The 24012-nt window shown below is 45.5% G+C and overlaps 1 protein-coding gene across 1 annotated transcript; it reads left to right on the forward strand.

Annotated features, from left to right (window-relative positions):
- Positions 1-1329: 1329 nt before the first annotated feature.
- On the forward strand, positions 1330-23207 carry LOC308676281 (carbonic anhydrase 4-like; the record flags this gene model as incomplete). The annotated part of the gene is made up of 8 exons (XM_081342094.1): positions 1330-1521; positions 7543-7572; positions 7882-8046; positions 10320-10468; positions 15778-15867; positions 18595-18673; positions 20219-20382; positions 22992-23207. Exons 1-8 carry the CDS (start codon positions 1446-1448, stop codon positions 23205-23207), a joined length of 969 nt encoding a protein of 322 aa, XP_081198220.1. The 5' UTR covers positions 1330-1445.
- Between the last annotated feature and the right edge of the window lie 805 nt (positions 23208-24012).

Here is a 24012-nt window from a genome sequence, read left to right on the forward strand (position 1 = left end):
GTTTAGCAAATTGGATCCTTGTGAATTTGTCTCATATGTTTGTCATCACATCTTGTGGTAAGGAGGTCGGTAAGTTAATTAGGCCTCAGCACTGTTATCATTCATCCTATCGTAACATTTAGCCTTGCCTTTTTTTATATAAGTGCTCACTCCTAAAGGTTTTCTGATGTTTACAGAAATTTTTCCTCTGTTGCAACAGCTTCTTATCAATGGTCTCATCATCACAGGTTCTTTGTTGTTACATAAGTGTTTGCTTTGTGCTGTGGAAGTCGGTTGTAGCTTCTGGTGCCCATGCAAATGTGTACGAGAAATCATGCGTCTAATCATAGATTATTCTTTCAAAATTTGTCAACCAAACTGCTACGCCCAAAATACCCTGCGTTTACCTGGCCATTCTGGTGTCAGAACTGAACGTTGGGCTATGACAACTGATTATGTGTACATCTTATATTGTTTGTTTTATATTGTTTGTGTACATCCTTTTTGTTTATAGCTGCATCAGCAGCCCATGAAGCCTCTTTCATATTTTAAAGGAAAACCAACAATTGCAACAAAAAAATCCAGCGGCAATCAGTTGCTGTTAATCCTGTTTTCAAAAGATTCTAGCACTCAGCATTGCTAGGGGGAGTAATTTGAAATCATTTTATTTTTAAAGGTTTAAAACAACTGCGGGAAAGAACTCAGCAGATTGTTCAGCCACTAAGTGTACCAAGTATATGTTCACAAACCTGATATAATGTCTAATATATACGATGATTGTTATTATTAATCATACTCTAAGACTGAGACTTGATTTTTCTTTTGCACAAAGTTTCAGATCATGCTTACGTTCTCATAAATGATTTCTAATATATAAAATTCTGCTCCATTGCCACAACCGTGACAGCTCCGTGTTGATGGTCTCATGGAAATAATTATACTACTAGTACTGCTGCTACCATTTGTTTATACTACTATTATTATTACTACTGTAGAAGCGCTACTATAGTACATATCAGAATTTCTCAACCTTGGCTACTTGAAGATGTGTGGGCTTCAATTCTGGGGGGCTGGGGAATTCTGAGATTTGAAATCCACACATCTTCAACCTGACGGGATAAGAAACACTGGTTCATATGCCTCTAGTATTAATTATAAAAATATAATAGCATTTACACTTATATGCTGCCCCCCCCTCGGGGCTTTACAGCACTCTCTGGGCAGTTTACCATGTTTACAATATTGCCCTCAACCATCTGTGTCCTCATTTTACTGACCTTGGAAGGATAGAAGGCCTAAGTCAATCTTGAGCCTGTAAGTATCAAACTCCAAGTTGTGGGTGGAGTTAGCCTGCCATTTTGCATTCTAACCATTGTGCCACCAGGGCTCCTGTTAACTATTGTTTGCCTTATGGATTAACCAATCAGCCTACATGTTTTCCTCATAGCTGGACAAAATCCCATCCCATGGATTCTCTCAAGATACTCACAACCCTCACGGTGGTCTTTTGGCTTCCAGGCGGATGCTACGCCAGTTCTGATGGTAATGCCACCCTAAAGTGCCTTGTTGGGGGGGGGGGGGCAGGCAATGAAAGGCCAGAAACCCCCTTCCAGGGTGCAATGAAAAGCCAGAAACCCCTTCCAGGGTACAACTAAACCCACTTTGGATGGATTTGGCTCACCAGCTTCTGAAAGCTAACAAGATTGAGCCTGGTTTGGACTCAGATGGGAAACGTAGGCTGGGGATGAACTGGGGGAAAACTGGGAAAAGCTAGCGACTAATCAAGGTTAGTTTTATTTATTTATTTTTTTCTATTTATTTTTATTAAATTTTTATACCGCCCTTCTCCCGAAGGACTCAGGGCGGTGAACAGGGCATATCTTAAAACTACAAAAGTACAAAAGTTAAAAAAGAATTAAATTATTGCCCACAATAAAAACAATAAAAAATATATATAAATATTAAAACCCTAAGTGATTCCCCATCAGGCCAGGCCAGCTTGTTCAAATAAATGGGTCTTTAACCCGCGCCGGAAGGAGCGGAGATCCGGTGCCATCCGGAGCTCAACCGGCAGCTGGTTCCACAAAGCCGGAGCGCCCACAGAGAAGGCCCTCCCCCTGGGGGCCACCAGCCGACATTCTCTGACTGGAGGCACCCTGAGGAGGCCCTCTCTGTGGGAACGCACAGGGCGGAGGGGAGTCGACGCCGGCAGCAGGTGGTCCCCGAGGTATTCCGGACCCATGCCATGTAAGGACTTAAAAACCATCACTAAGACCTTGAACCTCACCCGGAAGACAACTGGTAACCAATGCATCTCGCGGAGCAAAGGTGTAACATGGGAGTACCGGGAAACTCCCAAGACAACTCTCGCGGCCGCATTCTGTACCAGTTGGAGCCTCCGAGTGGTCTTCAAGGGAAGCCCCATGTAGAGAGCATTGCAATAGTCAAGACGAGAGGTCACGAGCGCATGAGTGACCGTACACAGGGCATCCCGGTCTAGATAGGGCTGCAACTGCCGCACCAGGCGAACCTGTGCGAAAGCCCCCCTGGTCACGGCTACTACATGATCTTCTAAGGTAAGCCGTGCATCCAGGAGGACTCCCAAGTTGCGAGCCCTATCTACGGGGGGTAAAGACTCACCCCCCATAGAAAGTGATGGAACGTTTTGAATGTCCCGGGATGCCAGAATGTGCAGCCACTCAGTCTTGTCAGGGTTGAGTTGAAGTCTGTTCCTCCCCATCCAGACCCGAACCGCCTCCAGGCAACGGGACATCACAGCGAGGGCATCACTGGGGTGGTTTGGGTCGAAATGAAAAGTTGGGTATCATCAGCATATTGATGATACCCAACTCCAAAACCACGAATGATCTCACCCAGCGGTTTCATGTAGATGTTGAACAGGAGAGGCGAGAGAACCGAACCCTGAGGAACTCCACAAACGAGAGACCTAGGGGCCGATCTCTGCCCCCCTGCCAACACCGACTGCGAACGTCCCAGGAGATAGGAGGAGAACCACCGAAGAACTGTGCCTCCCACTCCCAATCCCCTGAGACGCCGCAGCAGGATACCATGGTTGATGGTATCGAAAGCCGCCGAGAGGTCTAATAGGACCAGGACAGAGGAATATCCCCTATCCCGGGCCCTCCAGAGATCATTCACCAGAGCGACCAATGCCGTCTCCGTGCTGTACCCGGGCCTGAAACCCGATTGGTACGGGTCCAGATAATCCGCTTCATCCAGGACCAGAGGGAGCTGATGCGCCACCACACTCTCAACAACCTTTGCAAGAAAGCGAAGGTTGGAGACTGGACGAAAGTTGTTCAAGACAGCTGGGTCCAAGGCAGGCTTCTTGAGGAGAGGTCTCACCACCGCCTCCTTCAAGACGGTGGGGAAATTACCCTCACTCAAAGAAGCAGATATCACCGCCTGGAACCAGCCTCGTGTCCTCTCCCTGGCTGCATAAACCAGCCAGGAAGGGCACGGATCCAATAAACATGTGGTGGAGCTCAACCTCCCCATAATCCTGTCCACTTCATCAGGGGTCACAGAATCAAACTCCTCCCAGATAACATTGACAAGACCGCCCGTGTCCTGATCGTCCGACTCTGCCCAGCTGGAGTCCAAACTGGTCCGAATCCGAGCGATTTTATCCGACAGATGTTGACCAAACTCCTCGGCACGACCCTGCAAGGGATCCTCCCTCACCTCCTGATTAAGGAGGGAGCGAGTCACCCTAAACAGGGCGGCCGGGCGATTATCTGCGGACGCGATGAGGGCAGAGAAGTAATTGCACCTCGCTGCCCTCATCGCTGCGAGATAAGACCTAATATAGGTTCTTAACCGCAACCGGTCGGATTCGGATCGGCTGGACCTCCAGCAGCTCTCTAGGCCCCGTTTCCGACGCTTCATCTCCCGGAGCTCCGCGGAGAACCATGGAGCTCGATGGGATCTGCACCGGGTCAGGGGCCGCAGGGGTACAACTCGGTCCAGTGCCTCAGTGGCTGCCCTTTCCCAGGCTTCCACTAAGGCATCCGCCGAGCTGTGAGCGACGGAGGCAGGTGGGGATCCCAGCGCTGCCTGGAACCCGAGAGGGTCCATTAAGCGTCTGGGGCGGTACCATCTAGTTGGTTCCGCATCCCCACGGTGGGGGGTGGCAAGACGGAAGACCAGCCGCAGGAGGTGATGATCGGTCCATGACAGGGGCATAATAAATGGAGAGCCCCCACCAAGATCATCCAACCACCGTCCAGATAAAAAAACCAAGTCAAGGGTGTGGCCTCCCTCATGAGTTGGTTCAGAAATTACCTGCGTCAGGTCCATGGCCGTCATGGAAGCCATGAACTCCCGGGCTAACTCAGATGACCCTCCCAGGGATGGCAGATTGAAGTCACCCAAAACTAGAAGTTTGGGGAACTCAATCACCAAACCGGAGAGGACATCGAGTAGCACGGGCAGGGCTGCCGCTGTGTGACTAGGCGAAACGTACACCAGCAGCAAGCCCAACTGCGCCCCCGAACCAAACCTCAAAAAGAGAGACTCACACCCGACTATCTGAGGAACGGTGGTCTCCCGCGGACATAAGGTCTCCCTAATAACAACCGCCACTCCCCCGCCCCTACCTTGAGCCCGAGGCCGGTGTAACGCTCGGAAACCTGGTGGGCAAAGGTCAACCAAAGGGACCCCACCCTCTGGACCCAACCAGGTCTCGGTGATACAAGCCAGGTCCGCATGCTCACCCTCCACCAGATCCCGCACAAGGGGAGCCTTATTAACCACGGACCTGGCATTCAGGTACACCAGCCGGAGCTCAGGAGGCTGCACATCCTCGCTCCCGGCACCTCGGGGAAGAACCAGAGGGTCGGAGCGCCTCACCGCTTGCAAACAGCGGAGACGGCCCTCCCGGTAACGATACGGCCCTCTGTCCATACGCCTGCTGCCATACCCCAGTGTCGTGGGAATCGGTAATCCCACGACCCGCTCCCGAGCCCCAGATGTAACCACAACCCGCTCTCCCCGAACGCCGTCAGACCCAGGCCTGGCCTGCAACACGGTTGTATGGCCACCCCCCACAGCCAGACAACCACTACCCCCCACCCCCCTCCCCAACCCCCTAAAAAATTTGACTAAAAAATTAACCAGGGGCCTCTTATTAAATTTATATCGAGAGCCCCTGGTCTTACCCGGCCATCTCTCAGGGTCCCAATAATTGGGCCCTTCATCGAGACTGGGGATAGAAAAGAAGGCGGGACGCACCCAGGAGAGGGGGGCACCCCTGAGGGCGAGCAAGTCCGTATCAGAATATCGGTGCATATAGTCCGAGCAAGTCCAGAGAGGGCAGTCCAATGGTTAAAAAATCCAACAGGAGGTTCGAAGGTAAGGAGTGGAACATTTGGGCCATCCACCAACCTACTGCCACTCGGTTGGATGCTCCCAGGGGCAGACCACAACCCGTCCTCTCACAACGGGCCGCAAGTCTGCTCCCGGGGATGGTCCGAAATGCACACTCTGGGTGGGGCAGCACCCATAGAGCTCCCACCTCTATGGGGCTGCCGATGTAAAACAAGCCACTCTCCCACTGTTTTGGTGGTGAGGGTGGGGGTTTGTCAAGAAAAATGCATGGAAGTTAGAAGGATTATAGCTGGACTCAAGACATCCCGGCAGGTGCAAAGAATCAGGAGCATGCATTAAGTTGCAGTTCAGAAGATTTCACCCTCAAGCCTGTTCACAAGAATCTGGTCCACTAAAATTCAGCCCTAGGTTGGCACCAGAACGGAATTCAAGAGGGGTTGGACTTAAGCTTGATTTTGAATTGTCCGCAACTGCGCATAGGTGTTGACACCTACCTAGGCTGTGAAAGGGTTGACAGACAAGCTGCACACGTACATCTCCCAAATGTCAGCTGCTGTGGAAATGCACGGCCTGCATGCTGATAGGTAGAACTGACTTCCTGTTGAGAGGAAGGTGGAAGGCAGGCAAATTCCACCGACGTTAAAATTCGCAGGAGTACAGGTAGTCCTCAACTTAGTTCATTTACTGAAGTTCATTTACTGAACAAAAGTGACTAAGGACCGTTTCCCAGACTTAGGATTTTGCAGCATTCCCATGGCCACATGATCAAACTTCAGACGCTTGGCAACTGACTCATATTTATGACGGTTGCTGTCCCAAGGTTTTCCGATCTTCTGACAAGCAAAGTCAAAGGGGAAGGCAGATTCACTTAACAACCATGTTACAGCTTCAGTGATTCACTTAACAACTGAGGCAAGGAATCAGTCAAAACTCACTTAACAAATGTCTCACTTAACAACAGAAATTTCGGACTCAGTTGTGGTCATAAAGTCAGGGGCTACCTGCATAAATGCAACAGTTATGCAGCCATCTCTGAACGACAGATGACTACGTCCCCTTATGTGCCCTGATGCAGAAGTCTAACCAAAGCTTTAGAACAGTGGTGGCGAACCTATGGCACACGTGCCGGAGGTGGCACTCAGAGCCCTCTCTGTTGGCACACGCGCCACCGCCACCAGCAGCAAGTCCATCAGGCCACCCGGAGCAGAAGCCCCACCCAACACAAAGAAGGCGGAGCGGACCACTAGCAAGCTCTAGTAGAGGTGGTAGAGCAGAGGTCACCAACCATTGTCGATTGGTGGACTGGAAGAAAAGGGAGGGGGGAAGCATTTTACATGCGTGCATGCGTGCCCAGGGCCACAAGCACACACGTGCTGCAAATGGGCCGGGGCTAGTTCCTGAGTGATACTCACTAGCCCTGCCCTGTTCTTGTGTGGTGCAGCGCCTTGTATCTGCACCCAGTGGCGTGGCAGCGGCCATTTTTGCGCCTTGCAGCACAGTGGCCCATTTTTGCACCCCCGGTTTTTGCATGCCAGAGGCGGCACTCAGAGATGCCTCCCTGCCCGCCCCCCACGGCTCTACAATGCTGATGCAGCCCTGGCACTTTGCGATAAATAAGTGGGGTTGTGGTTGTGGTTTGGGCACTCGGTCTCAAAAAGGTTTGCCATCACTGCTTTAGAATGTTTTTGAGAACATAAGTGTTGTGAGTTCTTCGCGCAGGAAAGGAGATGAGGCAAGTGAGTTCAGCAAAGCTCATGGTTTATTGCTTGCAGGATCTGAACTGAGAATTGGGCTGCAGCTTGCAGCAACTGATAGCCTGGCCCCTAGGCGGCAGCCAATAGATTTAAAGTAACCCATTGCCGCCTAGGGGCAGCCAATAGCAGCACTGGAGACCTGGAGTCTGGGTTGCTGGAGAGCCGTTAGCTGCTCCAGCTTACCAGGTGGCGTTACAATTGAGCCCAATACATAACAATAAGGACCCTAGCCTAGGCTAATGCCTCATTTAACTCTGCCCTTCAGCTCTGCCTGCTCTTACCCTACACATCCTTCCTGTTAGCTACTCAGAGGTATCTGCAAGTGTGGTCCAAAACAAAGCAAAGCTTTGATTATGGTGGCCATTTTGACTTTTTTGCTATATTTAAAGACACCCTACTTCCAAAAATTATTTTGGGATTGAGGTAGAAGCCTGGCTCACTCTATTTCTTTCTTTTACAGGTTCCTGGTGTTACACGGAGCCACACTGTGGTAAGAAAAACAGAGACACTTTTCCTTTTGACCCCCAGATCACAAGTCATATTGAGTCTCAGCCAGGGATCGTCCAATGCATTTAAATTCCAAAACTCAGCTTTGCAAATGTATCTCATCCCATGGCTTTACCCTGTAGTAAAAAGAAAGAGAAAATCCTGTTCATATAATTTGCTAATTGTGAGCAGGATGCCCAGAAAAGATAGTAGCTTTTAGGAAAACTAGATTCCAGCTGCTTTTTAAAAAATGTATTTCTTTGGCACTTCAAGTCTAATGACTATCCCTTTTTGGGGGGGGATTGTTGGGAAGGTCCTAAAACCTGGATATCCCTTGGTCATTGCAACAGCAAGAGACAGTCACCCATCAACATTATTCAGAGAGACACTTCCCACAATCCCAGTCTGGGTCCTGTGGATCTTGTTGGTTATGACAACCGCAAAAAACTGCTGGAAATCAGAAACACTGGGAAAACAGGTGAGTTAGAATATTGTTTTTTTCAGCAATTTTATTAAGATTAAAGGTAAAGGTTCCCCCGCATATGCGTGCTAGTCGTTTCCAACTCTAGGGGCTGGTGCTCATCTCTGTTTCAAAGCCGAAGAGCCAGCGCTTGTCCGAGGACGTCTCCGTGGTCATGTGGCTGGCATGACTAGACGTCAAAGGCTCAAGGAACGCTGTTACCTTCCCACCGTAGTGGTCCCTATTTTTCTACTTGCATTTTTTACGTACTTTCGAACGGCTAGGTTGGCAGAAGCTGGGACGAGTAACAGGCGCTCACTCTGTTACGCAGCACTCGGGATTCGACCCGCCAAAGTGCCGACCTTCTGATCGACAAGCTCAGCGTCCTAACCCACTGAGCCACCGCGTCCCTTCTTTATTAAGATTATCCTGATATAAAATACAAATGAAAATAAAGAGGGTAGGGAAAGGGGAAAGGGGAAGAAAGGAGAAGTGTAGAGTCAAGGGGAAAATTAAAAAGAAGCATTGATTTTCAATTGTTTTCAGGACAGTAAAATGCAAAATAGAATTACTATATAGTCTCACCTTTTATTTTACCAATATAACAAGCACTAGAGAGCCAGTTTGGTCCAATGGTTAAGACACCAGGCTAGAAACTCTGGGATTATGAGTTCAAATCCCACGTTAGGCATGAAAGCCAGCTGGGTCATCTTGGCCAAGCACTAAAAGATTGTGAGTTCTACTCCTGCCTTAGCCATGAAAGCCAGATGTGTGATTTTGGACCAACCCATCTTACATGGTTGTTGTTATGGGGAAAATAGGAGAAGGAAGACATATTAGGTATGTTCTCTTCCTTAAGTCATTTGTATAAATAAAGGCAATAAAGGATGGAAGTCTCTGAAGTGTGAAAAAAAAATCTAAATTGTTGCCAAGAAAACTGTGTGCAGGGGCCTGAATTTAATTTGAAGGGGTGTTGACTTTACTCAGTGGATTTACTCCTACAGCATTGTGCAAAGGAGCGTTGATTATGAAGGGATGCAACTACTAGCAATACAGCGATTATCTTTTGATGTTTGTTTTTGCACAGTTGTTGTAATTTGCAAGCATATTACTCAAGGCGGGGGAGGAACAGAGCATTTCTCCCATCAGGTTGAGTAATGATGCTCTTTGCCGATGCATTAGAAATTCTCAAGAAAAGGCATATTTCCACAAATGAGACCTCAAACACCAAGTAGAAATAAACGTAAGACTCCAATCTTTGCTTTGAAAGTTAATCCCATTGAACCCAGTATTCCTGGATAAGAAAATGAATGTAAAATGCATGGTCATTTTACTTTCAAATAGGTAAGGATCATAATCCCTCAAACACATTTAAATCATTCTCTGTGTGCAAAATTACATAGCCCCTTTCTGTGACTCAGTGGTCCCTGATGTACTTAGATGCCTATAAGTTCTATAATTCTTGGCTTGGAATTTTGAGAGTTGTGGTTGCAGCCTCTGGTAAATGTAGGATGGGGAAAACAGGCAAATCAGATCAGATGAAAGCCTCAGAAGTTGTACAGTTCTTACAGGTAATCCTTGACTTATGACTGTTCATTTAATGACGGGCTGTAGTTACGATGGCCTTAGGAAAAAATGACTTACAACTTCTCCTTGAAGTGACAACTGTTGCACCATCCCCGCGGATCATGTCATCACAATTTGAGCATTGGCAACTGGCTCACAATTATAACAGTTGTTGTATCTGGTGGTCACATGATTGTGATTTGCGATCTTCCTAGCTACTCTTCCAACAAGAAAAATCAGTTGGGGAAGCTGGATTCTCTTAACACCCCCATGCTTTGCTTAACAACTGCAGCAAAAATGATTGTACGATCAGGGCCAGCCACGCAATGACTTGCTTAATAATGGCTTTGTTTAATGCCTGAAATTCCCATTTCAATCCCATGGACTGAAAAGTCCCATTTGTGGTCATAAATCAGGGACCAATTGTACTTTCAACCACACTGGCTGGCATAATTGATTCTCATCATAGCAGGAGTGGGCAACTTTATTTGACTGGTGGACTTCAACTCCTAGAATTCCTGAGCCAGCATGGCTGGCTCAGGAATTCTGAGAGTTGAAGTCCACCAGTCGTAAAGCTGCCATAGTTGGCCACCCCTAATTTAGCTCAAAGGAAAGCAAATTTGGACTCTTGAAATGCTTTGGACTAAAGTCCCACACTCAAAAGCCTCCAAAGGTTGAAGACCTGATCTAGAACGCTGGATTTTTCATCTCTCTTTCATCGGCAGTTGATGTATCCCTGGACGATGGTCTTCACCTCGCTGGTTTTGGCCTTCCTGCCCGATATACAGCCAAATCCTTTCACTTCCATTGGGGAGACGGTGCCTCACAACCCGGTTCGGAGCATCAGCTTGATGGCAAACAATACACGATGGAGGTGAGCTCAGATATTCCAGCCGATTTACACAATGTTCACTTTTTTTTGTGCCCCAAAAAGAGTCTTCCGGTCCTGCTTTATTATAGCGTAAGCAATTGCTTTAGCTCTGCGGTGGCGAACCTATGGGACGCATGCTACAGGTGGCACGCAGAGCCCTCTCTGTGGGCACGCGTGCCGTCGCCCCAGTCCTAGGCCTTCAGCTGGGTTTTACAAAACTTTTTTGCTTTAGGCCTCCACCGCCATGGCAAAAAAAAAGGTTCAATCAATCAATTTCAACTTCTCGCGTGAAAAAAAAAATCTCGCAAATTTGGAATTGATTGAACATTTTAGTCCCATCCAGTCTGCTGTTACCACCGCAGCCATGCCCACCCAATGGGCCACGCCCACCCAGCACCCGACGATACATAAGTGGATTTTGGGTTGCAGTTTGGGCACTCGGTCTCTAAAAGGATCGCCATCACTGCTTTAGCTGCTGCAGATTACAAGTAGTCCTCAACTTACAAGTTACAACCGTTTATTTAGTGATGGTTTGAAGTTACGGCACTGCAAAAAATGGACTCATGTCCGTTTTTCACACTTACGACCTTTGTAACATCCCCACGGTCCCGTGATCAAAATTTGGACACTTGACATGTATTTATGATGGTAGCGGTGTCCCAGGGTCATTTGATCCCCTTTTGTGACCTTACACCACTTCATTTAGTGGCCGTTCAAAGTTACAACAGCACTGAAAAAAGTGACTTATGACCGTTTTTCATACGACAGTGGCAGCATCCCCAGGGTCACACGATCAGAATTCAGGCACCTGGCAACTGACTCGTATTTATGACGGTTGCAGTGTCTTGGGGTCATGTGATCCCCTTTTGTGACCTTCTGACAAGCAAAGTCTATGGGGAAGCCAGATTCATTTAACAACCACGTTACTAACATAACAACTGCCGTAATTCACTTAATAATTTGGGCAAAAATGATTGTAAAATGGGGCAAAGCTCAACGTCTTGCTTAGCAACAGAGATGTTGGGCTCAGTTGTGGTCGTAAGTTGAGGATTATCTCTAAAAGGATCAATCCTCTGGAAATTTGTCCGAAGCTTGGGAAAGTCAATAGCTTTCAGGGCTGAGTTTGCTGTGCTGCGCTTTCTGAAATCCACTGTCCCTCTTCCAATTAGAGCTTTTCCACAGAATATAGGAATTTGCAATATTTTAGGGACTGAAAACCCTATGGACAGTACCAAAAGGCAAAATGATATGACACTGGAAGATGAGCCCCTCAGGTCGGAAGGCGTCCAATATGCTACTGGGGAAGAGCAGAGGGCTAGTACTAGTAGCGCCAGAAAGAATGAAGCGACTGGGCCAAAGCCGAAAGGACACTCAGCTGTGGATGTGTCTGGTGGTGAAAGGAAAGTCCGATGCTGTAAAGATTTTTTCTCCATAGGAACCTGGAATGTAAGATCCATGAATCAAGGAAAGCTGGACGTGGTCAAACAAGAGATGACAAGACTGAACATCGACATCTTAGGCATCAGTGAACTAAAATGGACAGGAATGGGTGAATTTAATTCAGATGACCATCAGGTATACTACTGCGGGCAAGAATCCCTCAGAAGAAATGGAGTAGCCTTCATAGTCAATAAAAGAGTAGGAAAAGCAATACTGGGATACAATCCTCAAAATGACAGAATGATCTCAGTTCGAATCCAAGGCAAACCATTCAATATCACAGTAGTCCAAGTCTATGCCCCAACCACCAGTGCTGAAGAGGATGAAATTGACCGGTTCTATGAAGCCCTACAGCACCTTATAGAACTAACACCAAAAAACGATGTCCTTATCATCATGGGGGATTGGAATGCTAAAGTAGGAAGCCAAAAGATAACTGGAATAACAGGCAAGTTTGGCCTTGGAGTACAAAATGAAGCAGGGCACAGGCTGATAGAATTTTGTCAAGAGAATACGATGGTCATAGCAAACACTCTTTTCCAACAACCCAAGAGACGGCTCTACACATGGACATCACCAGACGGTCAACACAGAAATCAGATTGACTATATGCTCTGCAGCCAAAGATGGAGAAGCTCTATACAGTCAGTAAAAACAAGACCAGGAGCTGACTGTGGCTCAGACCATGAGCTTCTTGTTGCAAAGTTTAGGCTTAAACTGAAGAAAGTAGGGAAAAGCACTAGGCCACTCAGGTATGAATTAAATCATATCCCTGTCGAATATACAGTAGAGGTGACAAATAGATTTAAGGAATTAGATCTGATAGACAGAGTGCCTGAAGAACTATGGACAGAGGTTCGCGACATTGTACAACAGGTAGCAACCAAAACCATCCCAAAGAAAAAGAAATGCAAGAAAGCAAAATGGCTGTCTGAGGAAGCTTTGCAAATGGCTGAGGAAAGGAGGGAAGCGAAAGGCAAGGGAGAAAAAGAGAAAGATACGCCCAATTGAATGCAGAATTCCAGAGAATAGCTAGAAGAGATAAGAATGCCTTCTTAAATGAACAGTGCAAAGAAATAGAAGAAAACAATAGAATAGGGAGGACCAGAGATCTTTTCAAGAAAATTGGAGAGATGAAGGGAACGTTTAATGCAAAAATGGGCATGATAAAGGACCAAAATGGCAGGGACCTAACAGAGGCAGAAGAGATTAAGAAGAGGTGGCAAAATTACACAGAAGAACTATACAAGAATGAGCTTAACGTCCCTGATAATCACAATGAGGTGGTCACTGACCTCGAGCCAGACATCCTAGAATGTGAAGTGAAGTGGGCCTTAGAAAAGCTGAGCAACAACAAAGCTAGTGGAGGTGACAGTATTCCAGCTGAGCTATTCAAAATCTTAAAAGACAATGCAGTAAAAGTGCTACACTCAATTTGCCAGCAAATTTGGAAAACTCAAGAGTGGCCACAGGATTGGAAAAGATCAGTTTACATTCCAATTCCAAAAAAAGGCAATGCCAAAGAATGTTCAAACTATCGCACCATTGCACTCATTTCTCATGCTAGCAAAGTCATGCTTAAAATCCTACAAGCTAGACTTCAGCAGTATGTGGATCGAGAACTACCAGAAGTACAGGCAGGATTTCGAAGAGGCAGAGGAACTAGAGATCAAATTGCCAACATACGCTGGATCATGGAGAAAGCTAGAGAGTTCCAGAAAAACATCTACTTCTGCTTCATTGACTATGCTAAAGCCTTTGATTGTGTGGATCATAACAAACTGTGGCAAGTTCTTAAAGAGATGGGAGTACCAGACCATCTTATTTGTCTCTTGAGAAACCTATATGCGGGTCAAGAAGCAACAGTGAGAACTGGACACGGAACCACTGATTGGTTCAAAATTGGGAAAGGAGTCCGGCAAGGCTGTATACTGTCGCCCTGCCGATTTAACTTATATGCAGAGCACATCATGAGAAAGGCAGGGCTAGATGAATCAAAAGTTGGAATTAAGATTGCCGGAAGAAATATCAACAACCTAAGATACGCAGATGATACCACTCTAATGGCAGAAAGTGAAGAAGAACTAAAGAGCCTCTTGTTGCAGGTGAAGAAGGAGAGTGCAAAACTTGGGTTGAAACTTAACATTAAGAAAACCAAGATCATGGCATCTAGCCCTCTCAATTCCTGGCAAATAGATGGGGAAGAAATGGAGGTAGTGACAGATTTTATTTTCCTGGGCTCCAAGATCACTGCAGATGGGGACTGTAGCCAAGAAATTAAAAGACGCTTGCTCCTTGGGAGGAAAGCCATGGCAAATCTAGACAGCACACTAAAAAGCAGAGACATCACCCTGTCAACAAAAGTGCGTATAGTCAAGGCTATGGTCTTCCCAGTTGCAATGTATGGCTGTGAAAGTTGGACCATAAGAAAGGCTGAGCGCCAAAGAATTGAGGCCTTTGAACTATGGTGCTGGAGAAGACTCCTGCGAGTCCCTTGGACTGCAAGGCGATCAAACCGGTCAGTCCTAGAGGAGATCAATCCTGACTGCTCTTTAGAAGGCCAGATCCTGAAGCTAAAACTCAAATACTTTGGCCACCTAATGAGAAGGAAGGACTCACTGGAGAAGAGCCTAATGCTGGGAAAGATCGAGGGCAATAGAAGAAGGGGACGACAGAGAATGAGGTGGCTGGATGGAGTCACTGAAGCAGTAGGCGTGAGCTTAAATGGACTCCAGAAGATGGTAGAGGACAGGAAGGCCTGGAGGAATGTTGTCCATAGGGTCGCGATGGGTCGGACACGACTTCGCAGCTAACAACAACAACAGGGACTGAAGCCAGATCTGGAATACAGCCACAGGCACATTTCCCAAATTAAATGGAGTTAGTTGAAAGATTCAGTTAAATGTATAGTTTAAAATCACATTAATTGCACTGCATTGGTGCAGTTCAGTTCCATGAGTTTTATAGTTTCTATTGCATTCAAAATAGCAACTTTACTGGCAGCTTCTGGAACTGTGTTGGGGACTGTATCTTAGATTCCTGAGGGCCACATGGGGCCACAACTTTCACATCTCCAAAGTAAAGCAGTTAGAGCCAATCACAGCTTGGTTGCATATATAGCAATTTTTCACAATGTGCTGTCCCTCGTGTTGAATAGACTTCAAGTGTCCGTGCTTAAGACGCCAAGTTAGAAAATGGGAGATTGTAAATTCTAGTCCTTCTTTAGCCATGGAAAGCCAGCCAGGTAACATTAGGCCAATCACACTGTCTCTCAGCCCAATCTGCCTCACAAATTGTTGTTATGGGGAAAACAGGAGGCAGGAGGGTTAATTGCCAAGAGTTGGTGGGATAAAAATGTAATAATAAATAAATCTTGAGGGGGAATTGTGGGCGTATTAATCCAGGACACCTAGAGCAGAGGTAGGCAACCTCGGCTCTTTTATGACTCATGGACTTCAACTCCCAGAATTCCTGAGGCTCAGGAATTCTGGGAGTTGAAGTCCATGAGTCATAAAAGAGCCGAAGTTGCCTACCCCTGACCTAGAGGGCAAATTGAGAGTCTGTCTGGTCTACTGGTTAAGGCACCAGGCTAGAAAGCAAAAGTCTGTGAGTTCAAGTCCCACCTTAGCCATGAAAGACACCAGTGGTTTTCTCTCAGCCTAACTCATCTCATGGGGTTGTGGTTGTTGTGGTGGTGGGGGGAGGTGTGTTGGATATGTTTGCCGCCTTGAATTATTTGTAAAAATCATAAAGGTGGGATACAAATAAAGAAAGTAAATAAAAATAAGGCTCTGGAGCTTGAACGGTATCTCTGACACTGAGGTTCCAAGGAGAAACACAGATCTCACAAAACCTTTGTGTTCTCTCTTCAGTTGCACATCGTACATACCAAAAACAACATGAAGATGGAGGATGCTGTGAAGGATCCAAAGGGCATCGCAGTGCTGGCATTTTTCATCGAGGTGAGACCCCAATCCAAACCAGATACATTGACCAAATATGCCAATCTATAACAAGTCATGTGGTAAGATAAGGAAAATATTTACACAAATGTACAGAAAGGCTGAAATCACAGAGGAACATTTTTCCCCAACAGAAAAATATACAGTTCGAAAATGCCCTGGCCAGGCCAAATGCCTACAGTTAGTCCTCGACTTATGACTGATTCAAAATTATTATTATTATTATTATTATTATTATTATTATTATTATTATTATTATTATTATTGTTGTTGTTGTTGTTGTTGTTGTTGTTGTTGTTGTTGTTTGTTGTTGTTGTTGTTGTTGTTGTTATTATTATTATTATTATTATTATTATTATTATTCCCATTTATATCCCGCCCTTCTCCGAAGACTCAGGGCGGCTTATAATCTAAGAAGCACAAATCAATGTGCTTAGCAATAGCCTTCATTCTATGTATATACCTGCTTATTAGGGCTTTCGCCCCCCCCCGTGGCATTTTTACAAAGTCAGCTTATTGCCCCCAACAATCTGGGTCCTCATTTTACCTACCTCAGAAGGATGGAAGGCTGAGTCAACCTTGAGCCTGGTGGGACTCGAACCTGCACTAATTGCAGGCAGCTGGTGTTATGACGGACACCCGCCCCCCAAAAGCTGTTTACAACACTGATTTGAACTTCAGATCTCCACCACTATCCTATAGTCATGTGATCACATTCTGAGCATTCATCAACCAGCCTGCATTTATAGCCATCTGCAGTGCCCCTTGATCACATGACCATTATGTATAATCTTTTTGCCAAACATCATTTACTACTTGTTTCCACAAAAACCACCCTATAGCAAACAAAGAGTTCATTTAATAATTGTTGCATTTAATGACTGCCACAAAACGATTTGTAAAATCAGGTCTGGTGATGTAGTAACCTGCTTTATACTACAATTTATGGCCAAAATTACTTGCTTAATTACAGTCATAACTCAAGAACTACCTGTAAAGAAATTCATCCTGTCAGAGAAATGGGTATGAAAATCTTTGTATTTTTCCCATGGATTAATTGAGCCGAAGTGAGGGAAATCAATAGTTTTGCAATTTTGAAGAAGAAACTAAAAGAAAATTTAAAAAAGACAAAAGCAATTAATCTGATTCTCAAGATATGCTTTGATTCCGTGATTCTTTTTTTTCTCTCTGCTCCCAACCGCCACTTGTCCGTGGTGTAAATAAAAGAGACGAGGGAAATTTATTTCCCCTACAAACTATAGATCATTTTCCCAATTGGTGTGAAATATCATCTTAAGGAGCACTTTTAGCATTGATGGGTGGCTGTTGTATACTGTCAACATTTCAGTTACAATAAGTTGCATTTAAAGCTCTTAGATTGGCACTGCAAAACTAAAGACCACTGCTAGGTGGCAGCAAACAGATACCAAAAACTAGCTTTGCCAATCCAGTATTTTTTTACTGTAAATTTCATAATATAGCAGTATGCTATCAGCAATGCCAGTCAAGAATGCCTCCCTGTGTTTATGGTTTTGAATCTAAACCTGCTGAAGGACGGAAGACAGAGGTAGGCAAGCTTGGCTCTTTTGTGACTGGCTCAGGAATTCTGGGAGTTGAAGTCCACGAGACATAGAAGAGCAAGCTTGCCTACCCCTGGGTTAGGGGAAGAGAATATTCAATGTCTAAATTATCACCAAATTCTTGACTGTATGGAGGAGAAACACTGGCAGGGGCAGGGGAGGAGTGAAAAGAGGGGTCAGTCTAGAATCGTGGTGGCGAACCTATGGCACGGGTGCCAAAGGTGGCACGCAGAGCCCTCTCTGTGGGCACATGCACCATTGCCTAGTCCTAGTCCTAGTCCTTCAGCTGGGTTTTATAAAACCTTTTTGCTTTAGGCCTCCACCACCGTGTACAAAAAAAAAGGTTCAATCAATCAATCAATTTCAACTTCTCGCAGGGAAAAAAAGTTCTCGCAAAGTTGGAATTGATTGATTGAACTTTTTAGTCCCACCCAGTCTGCTGTTACCACTGCAGCCACGCCCACCCAATGGGCCACACCCACCCAAATGGCCACGCCCACCCAGCACCTGATGATACATAAGTGAGTTTTGGGTTGCAGTTTGGGCACTCGGTCTCTAAAAGGTTCACCATCACTGGTCTAGAATCTTTTATGTGGCTACAAATGAACTAAGTCTAACTGCCCTTCACTGTCATTAATCCTTATCTAACTCTAACCTAAAAGGGACGCGGTGGCTCAGTGGGTTAGGACGCTGAGCTTTTGTCGATCAGAAGGTCGGCAGTTTGGCGGGTCGAATCCCGAGTGCCGCGTAACAGAGTGAGCACCTGTTGCTCGTCCCAGCTTCTGCCAACCTAGCAGTTCGAAAGCACGTAAAAATGCAAGTAGAAAAAGAGGGACCACTACGGTGGGAAGGTAACAGCGTTCCGTGCGCCTTTGGCGTCTAGTTATGCCGGCCACATGACCACGGAGACGTCCTCGGACAAGCGCTGGCTCTTCGGCTTTGAAATGGAGATGAGCACCAGCCCCTAGAGTTGGAAACGAGTAGCACGCATGTGCGGGGGAACCTTTACCTTTTAACTCTAAGCTGGTGTCAAAAAGATTCTTGTGCATAGGCTTTTAGCAATAAATCAGTTAATTTCAACCTTCATGCCTGACCTGGTCTTTCATGCCTGACATGTCCCCTCCTATTCTTTCCTCCTTTTTTTCAGGGATCTGAGAAGGCTAAGAGCAAAACTGCAGAGGCATGGGAATTGTTTGCCAAGAACCTCAAAAAAGTTTCCAAAAAAGGTAAGTTTGTCGGATTTCTGGAGAGATATTTGGATCTTCTTGTATCTCTTTAAGACTCCATAGTGGTTTCCCATAATGAGCTGGAAAATGGATGCTTCCACTTTGCAACTGGCATCTTCCAATGGGCTGGTTGCTCCAACCATTTCTCCACCTTGTCCTGACATGCCATTCTAATGACTTGCTAATCTTAAAAAAAAATCAAAGTAGATAAAATAAGCAAGCTAGATGACCCAACCTACATAAGCAGGGATTAATACAATCAAGCAGAATACAATACCCTAATCAAGGAACTACCAAGGAGAAAAGGCACACCCCATCAACATTGATAGGGCAAGTATATAAACAGGGAACAAATTCAAATTCACTGATGAGGTTACCAAGTTGGGTAATGAAAGGTCTGCAAACAAACAACCAAGCTCAGAGAGCATCAGGGACAAAATTTAAAGTCCCAGTCATAGAAGAATACTTTGTTTCTCTATCTGCTGATTTAGTACAGTTATCGATCCTGTCTTTCCTCTAAGGCAGGGGTCTCCAAATGCGGCAACTTTTAAGATGTGTAGACTTCAACTCCCGAGAATTCCTCAGCCAGTCATGCTAGCAGAGGAATTCTGGGAGTTGAAGTCCACAAGTCTTAAAAATGCCACATTTGGGCACCCCTGGTCTAGGGACATCAATGATGATATGTATTTCCTGCCCCCTCCATATTATCCTCATAGCAGCCTTGTGAGGATGGATGGGCTACAAACTATTAATGGATAGATAAAAACCTAAATCACGCTTCTAGATTGGGCTCCATCTAGTCCAGCATATTGTTCTCCCAGTGGTTAACCAACTGCAGAAGAAAACCCATCGGTCTCCCAGCAGATGGCCTTCAGAGGCTGTTCTCCTGTCCTGAAGGCTAATAGACATTGGTCTCCATCGCTTCCATGAACTTGACCGACCTTTTTTTAGAGCGCTTGAGGAATTGAGACAGAAGGTGCCTCTGGAGAGCTTGCTCAGGAAATTGGTGGCTAGAAAGAGACGTCAGCGTGAGTCAGCAGGGATGTGCAACATCTCCCAACACGTTTCAGGGCTGGTGGGATTTGATCCCACATCTCTTCAGTCCTAATGCGACGTTTCACAATTACTACTGCAGGGATCTGTACCTCTCTCAGGCTATAGATGCCAACACAGGTGTGATTCGATACATGGAACTCTTCCAATTCCCACATTTGTATCACCACCAGCACCGAATTCAGGCAACCTCAGCAAAACGGCAAGCTGACTTGAGGGGCTTGTGGCTTGTTTGTTTATTTTGAAAGATCTTCCAAATTTCAGGTTGATCACATGAAATTCAAAACTTTATTTTTTTTAAAAAAAGCGTTTTGCATTTTACTGGAATTTGGATAGCGTTAGGAACTATCTTCCACACAGAGACTGTGACAAGGTTCTCAGTTCTAATCAACCTTCCTTTTTTTTTCTTTCACTGTTAGTGTGAAAACAGACTTGAAAATAATTCGGTCGGGCAAGTAAGGCATAACTAATTTTCCTCTGATTCCTGAACAGGGGAAAGCATGCGTCTGGAGAGCTCTTATTCTCTGCTGGATTTGATGGGTTCCACTAACCTGACCCGTTATTACCGCTACCCTGGATCCCTCACCACCCCTGGCTGTGATGAGGCTGTGATATGGACCGTCTTTGCTGACCCAATTGTGGTACCTCCTAAAGTGGTAAGACTACAGCTGCGACAGGGCATGAACAAGCAGATCCACATCTGAAGAGTTCAATTAGCCATTTTATTGCTCAAGCTTATAGCACAAGAATCTTCTCAGACGGTTTGCACCTAAGACTAGACGAGGTTTAATGGCATTCAAGAGTCAGACTTTGCACTGTTATGTCCGCATAGGGATTCCAGACTAATTCCCTGTTTGACGCCTTCCCCTGACTCAACCAATCTCTCTCCAGCAGAAAAATCCATAAATTAATGAAAAAGTATGTGCAAGTATGCAACTTACAACCACAATTCAGCCCAAAATGTCCATTGCTAAGCAAGGCAGTTGTTAAGGACTTTTCGCCCCATTTTACCATCTTTCTTGGCATAGTTGTTAAATGAACTGGTGCAGTTGTTAAGTTAGTAACATGATCGTGAAGTGAATGTGGCTTCCCCATTGACTTTGTTGGTTAGAAGGTTGCAAAAGGTGATCACATGACCCCGGGGCACTGAAACCATAATCATAAATCATAAATACATGCCAGATGCCAAGCCTCCACATTTTGATCACATGGCCAGAGGGGATGCTGCAACAGACATATGTCTGAAACACTGTGCCATTGTAACTTCACACAATCATTAAACAAATTGTTGTAAGTCAGGGACTACTTGTAAATAAAAAATGTGGATCTTTCATCATAGGCTTGTGGGCACCATTTTGACTTTTTTGACCTCCCCAAAGGACCACTCCCCCGCGCCATGTTTTTCCCCTCTGAACTTCTCTCAAAATGGCTATTTGAGTCTTTGCCCTCCTGACTCAGCCAAATACAAATCTGTCATGAAATTGGTCCTTCCTGGGGCTAATCCATTTCCTGTTGCTTTTTTTTTTTTTGGCTTTAAGTCACTGCGCACCTGACTTTTCTCTGACATAATTTTACAAATTTTACATGCCTTATATGGTGTCAGGATACAGTAAGAAACATATTTCGACACGGAGCAACTAAGGTTTACAAGTCCACATTGCTCATGGCCTGGAGATGAAGTAAAAGCAACATGGCTGTATGAGCAGTCAAAGGGTGTTGACAAAGGATGCTGTGGTTGCATGCAAGACGGAAGCAATGTTTGTGGTTTTGACATTAAATTGGACTCTTTGCTCCACCAAAAAATTATAGGTAGTCCTTGACTTATGACCACAACAGAGCTCAAAATTTCCATTGCTAAATGAGGCAGTTGTTCAGTGAATTGTGCCCCATTTTACAACCTTTCTGGCCACAGTTGTTAAGCAAATCACTGCAATTGTTAAGCTAGTAACACAATTGTTAAACAAATCTAGCTTCCTCATTGACTTTGCTTGTCAGAAAGTCGCAAAAGGTGATCACGTGGCCCTGGGACACTGCAACCATCATAAATATGAGCCAGTCACCAGCTTCTGAATTTTGATTATCTGATCATGGGGATGCTGCAATGGCGATAAGTGTGAAAAACAATCATAAGGCAGTTTTTTTAGAGCCTTTGTAACTTCGAACAGCCACTAAATAAATGGCTGTAAGTCAAGGACTACCTCTATAGTAGGCAATTCCATTCAGTTCCATTCACTATTAAAAATAATTGTTTTTGCCAGCTTTTAGGAAGACAGTCTCCAAAACATTCTTTCCTCTCCATCTGTCTGATAGTCTTTTCTGTTTTGCTACAAATTAATTCCCATTGTGCTCAGCCCTGCAGTTGAAGACCGAGCTTCTTTAAAAAAAACCAAGGATGCACATGAAGAGGATATTGTAATGCTTTGTTGGGATGCAAAGTTGTATATTGGCCTTTTGATTTGTCTTGATGCATTTTAGTGATCAGAAACCCTGCACCTTAACAGAATAACAGTTGGAAGGGACCTTGGACGTCTTCTAGTCCCAACCTCAGCTGAAGCAGGAAACCCTATACCTGTGGTGACGAACCTATGGCACGCGTGTCACAGATGGCACGCAGAGCCCTATCTGTGGGCACGCGTGCCGTTGCCCCAGTCCTAGGCCTTCAGCTGGGTTTTATAAAACCTTTTTGCTTTAGGCCTCCTCTGCTGTGTGCAAAAAAAAAAGGTTCAATCAGTCAATCAATTTCAACTTCTCGCAGGAAAAATAAGATCTCGCAAAGTTGGAATTGATTGATTGAACTTTTTAGTCCCACCCAGTCTGCTGTTACCATCGCAGCCACGCCTACCCAATGGACCATGCCTACCCAATGGGCCACACCCACCCAATGGGCCACGCTCACCCGGCACCCGATGACACATAAGTGGGTTTGGGGTTGGAGTTTGGGCACTCGGTCTCTAAAAGGTTTGCCATCACTGCCCTAGACCATTTCAAACAAATGTTTGTCCAATCTCTTCTTTAAACCCCTCAGTGTTGCAGCACCCACAACTTCCAGAGGCAAGTTGTTCCACTGGGTGATTGTTCTGTCAGGAATTTTCTCCTTAGTTCTAGATTGCTTCTCTCCTTGATAACTTTCCACCCATTCCTTCTTGTCCTGCCTTTGGGCGCTTTGGAGAGTAGGTTGAGCTGCTCTTCTGCAGCCCCCCAAATATTGGAACACTGCTATCGTGTCTTTCTTGCTTATCATCTCCACTCCTCTTTCTTTCAATAGGTCAAGAAATTTGCTTCAGAGCTCTCGTCTACGGAGCCTTCAAAGGCAACCCAGTTACCGCTAATCAACAACTTCCGGCCCCTGCAGAAGATTGGAGATCGGAAAGTGGAGGCATCTGATGCTTTGAAGTCTTCAGCTGACTGTTTTGTTTCCCCTCCAACTGTATTCATCTTCTTCCTTTCTATCACCACGTTTCTACAATTCTTCTCCATATAAGGGAGAACGGCAGGAGCGAACCATGTGGGCTTGCAGTTCCCGAGAGGTCACAGCGCGACTACCATTTTTCTGCCCACCACAGGTTCCATTTTTGCCTCCTCTTAACCCTCAAGCAGCTTATTCAGGGGCAGAGGCCCAGAAAAATAAAGTCCAAATTCAGGAGGTGGCTAAGAATCCCATCAGTCAAGGAATTTCGGCTGGCAAGCTCCAGGAGAAGAGCCTTCTGTGCTGTGGTCCCCACCTTCTGGAATATTCTCCCCTTGGAAGTGAGATCTGCCCCCAGACTCTTGGCCTTCCGGAAGAATCTGAAAATTTGGCTCTTGACGCTTGACCTGGGGCCACGACTGGGGCCTGCTATGTTTCGGGGTGGCTGACTGAGTCACCCACCATCTTGGTTTTTTAGCTATTTAATTCTCCTAATTTTAATTGCTTTGTATTGTCTTTTTTTATTGTACTTTTTGTTCTAAGGTAAGTTGCCCAGAATCACTGTATCAGTGAGTTGGCTGGCATATTAAACAAACAAACAGGTAAATAAATAAATAAATAAAAAAAATAGAAATACAGAAAAACTGGAAGGAAGCTAATGTTGCTTGACCCAATCACTGGGATAAGGTGATGTTTGCCACGTTAAAGCCAAAGCTGAAGTGAAGTGCTCCATGTAAAACCAGGTATTATGACATCGAAACCAGTAGATCCATCATTTTGCAAAAAGATGTTCGTTTTTCTAAGATCAGAGAGATAAAATACACGGTAGACAGATGATGAGGGAGAATAAGAGAGAGGGAGGGCGGAGGAGGTAAGAGAT

Source organism: Vipera berus (genome assembly GCF_964194415.1).
Source record: "Vipera berus genome assembly, chromosome: W".
NCBI lineage: Eukaryota > Metazoa > Chordata > Lepidosauria > Squamata > Viperidae > Vipera > Vipera berus.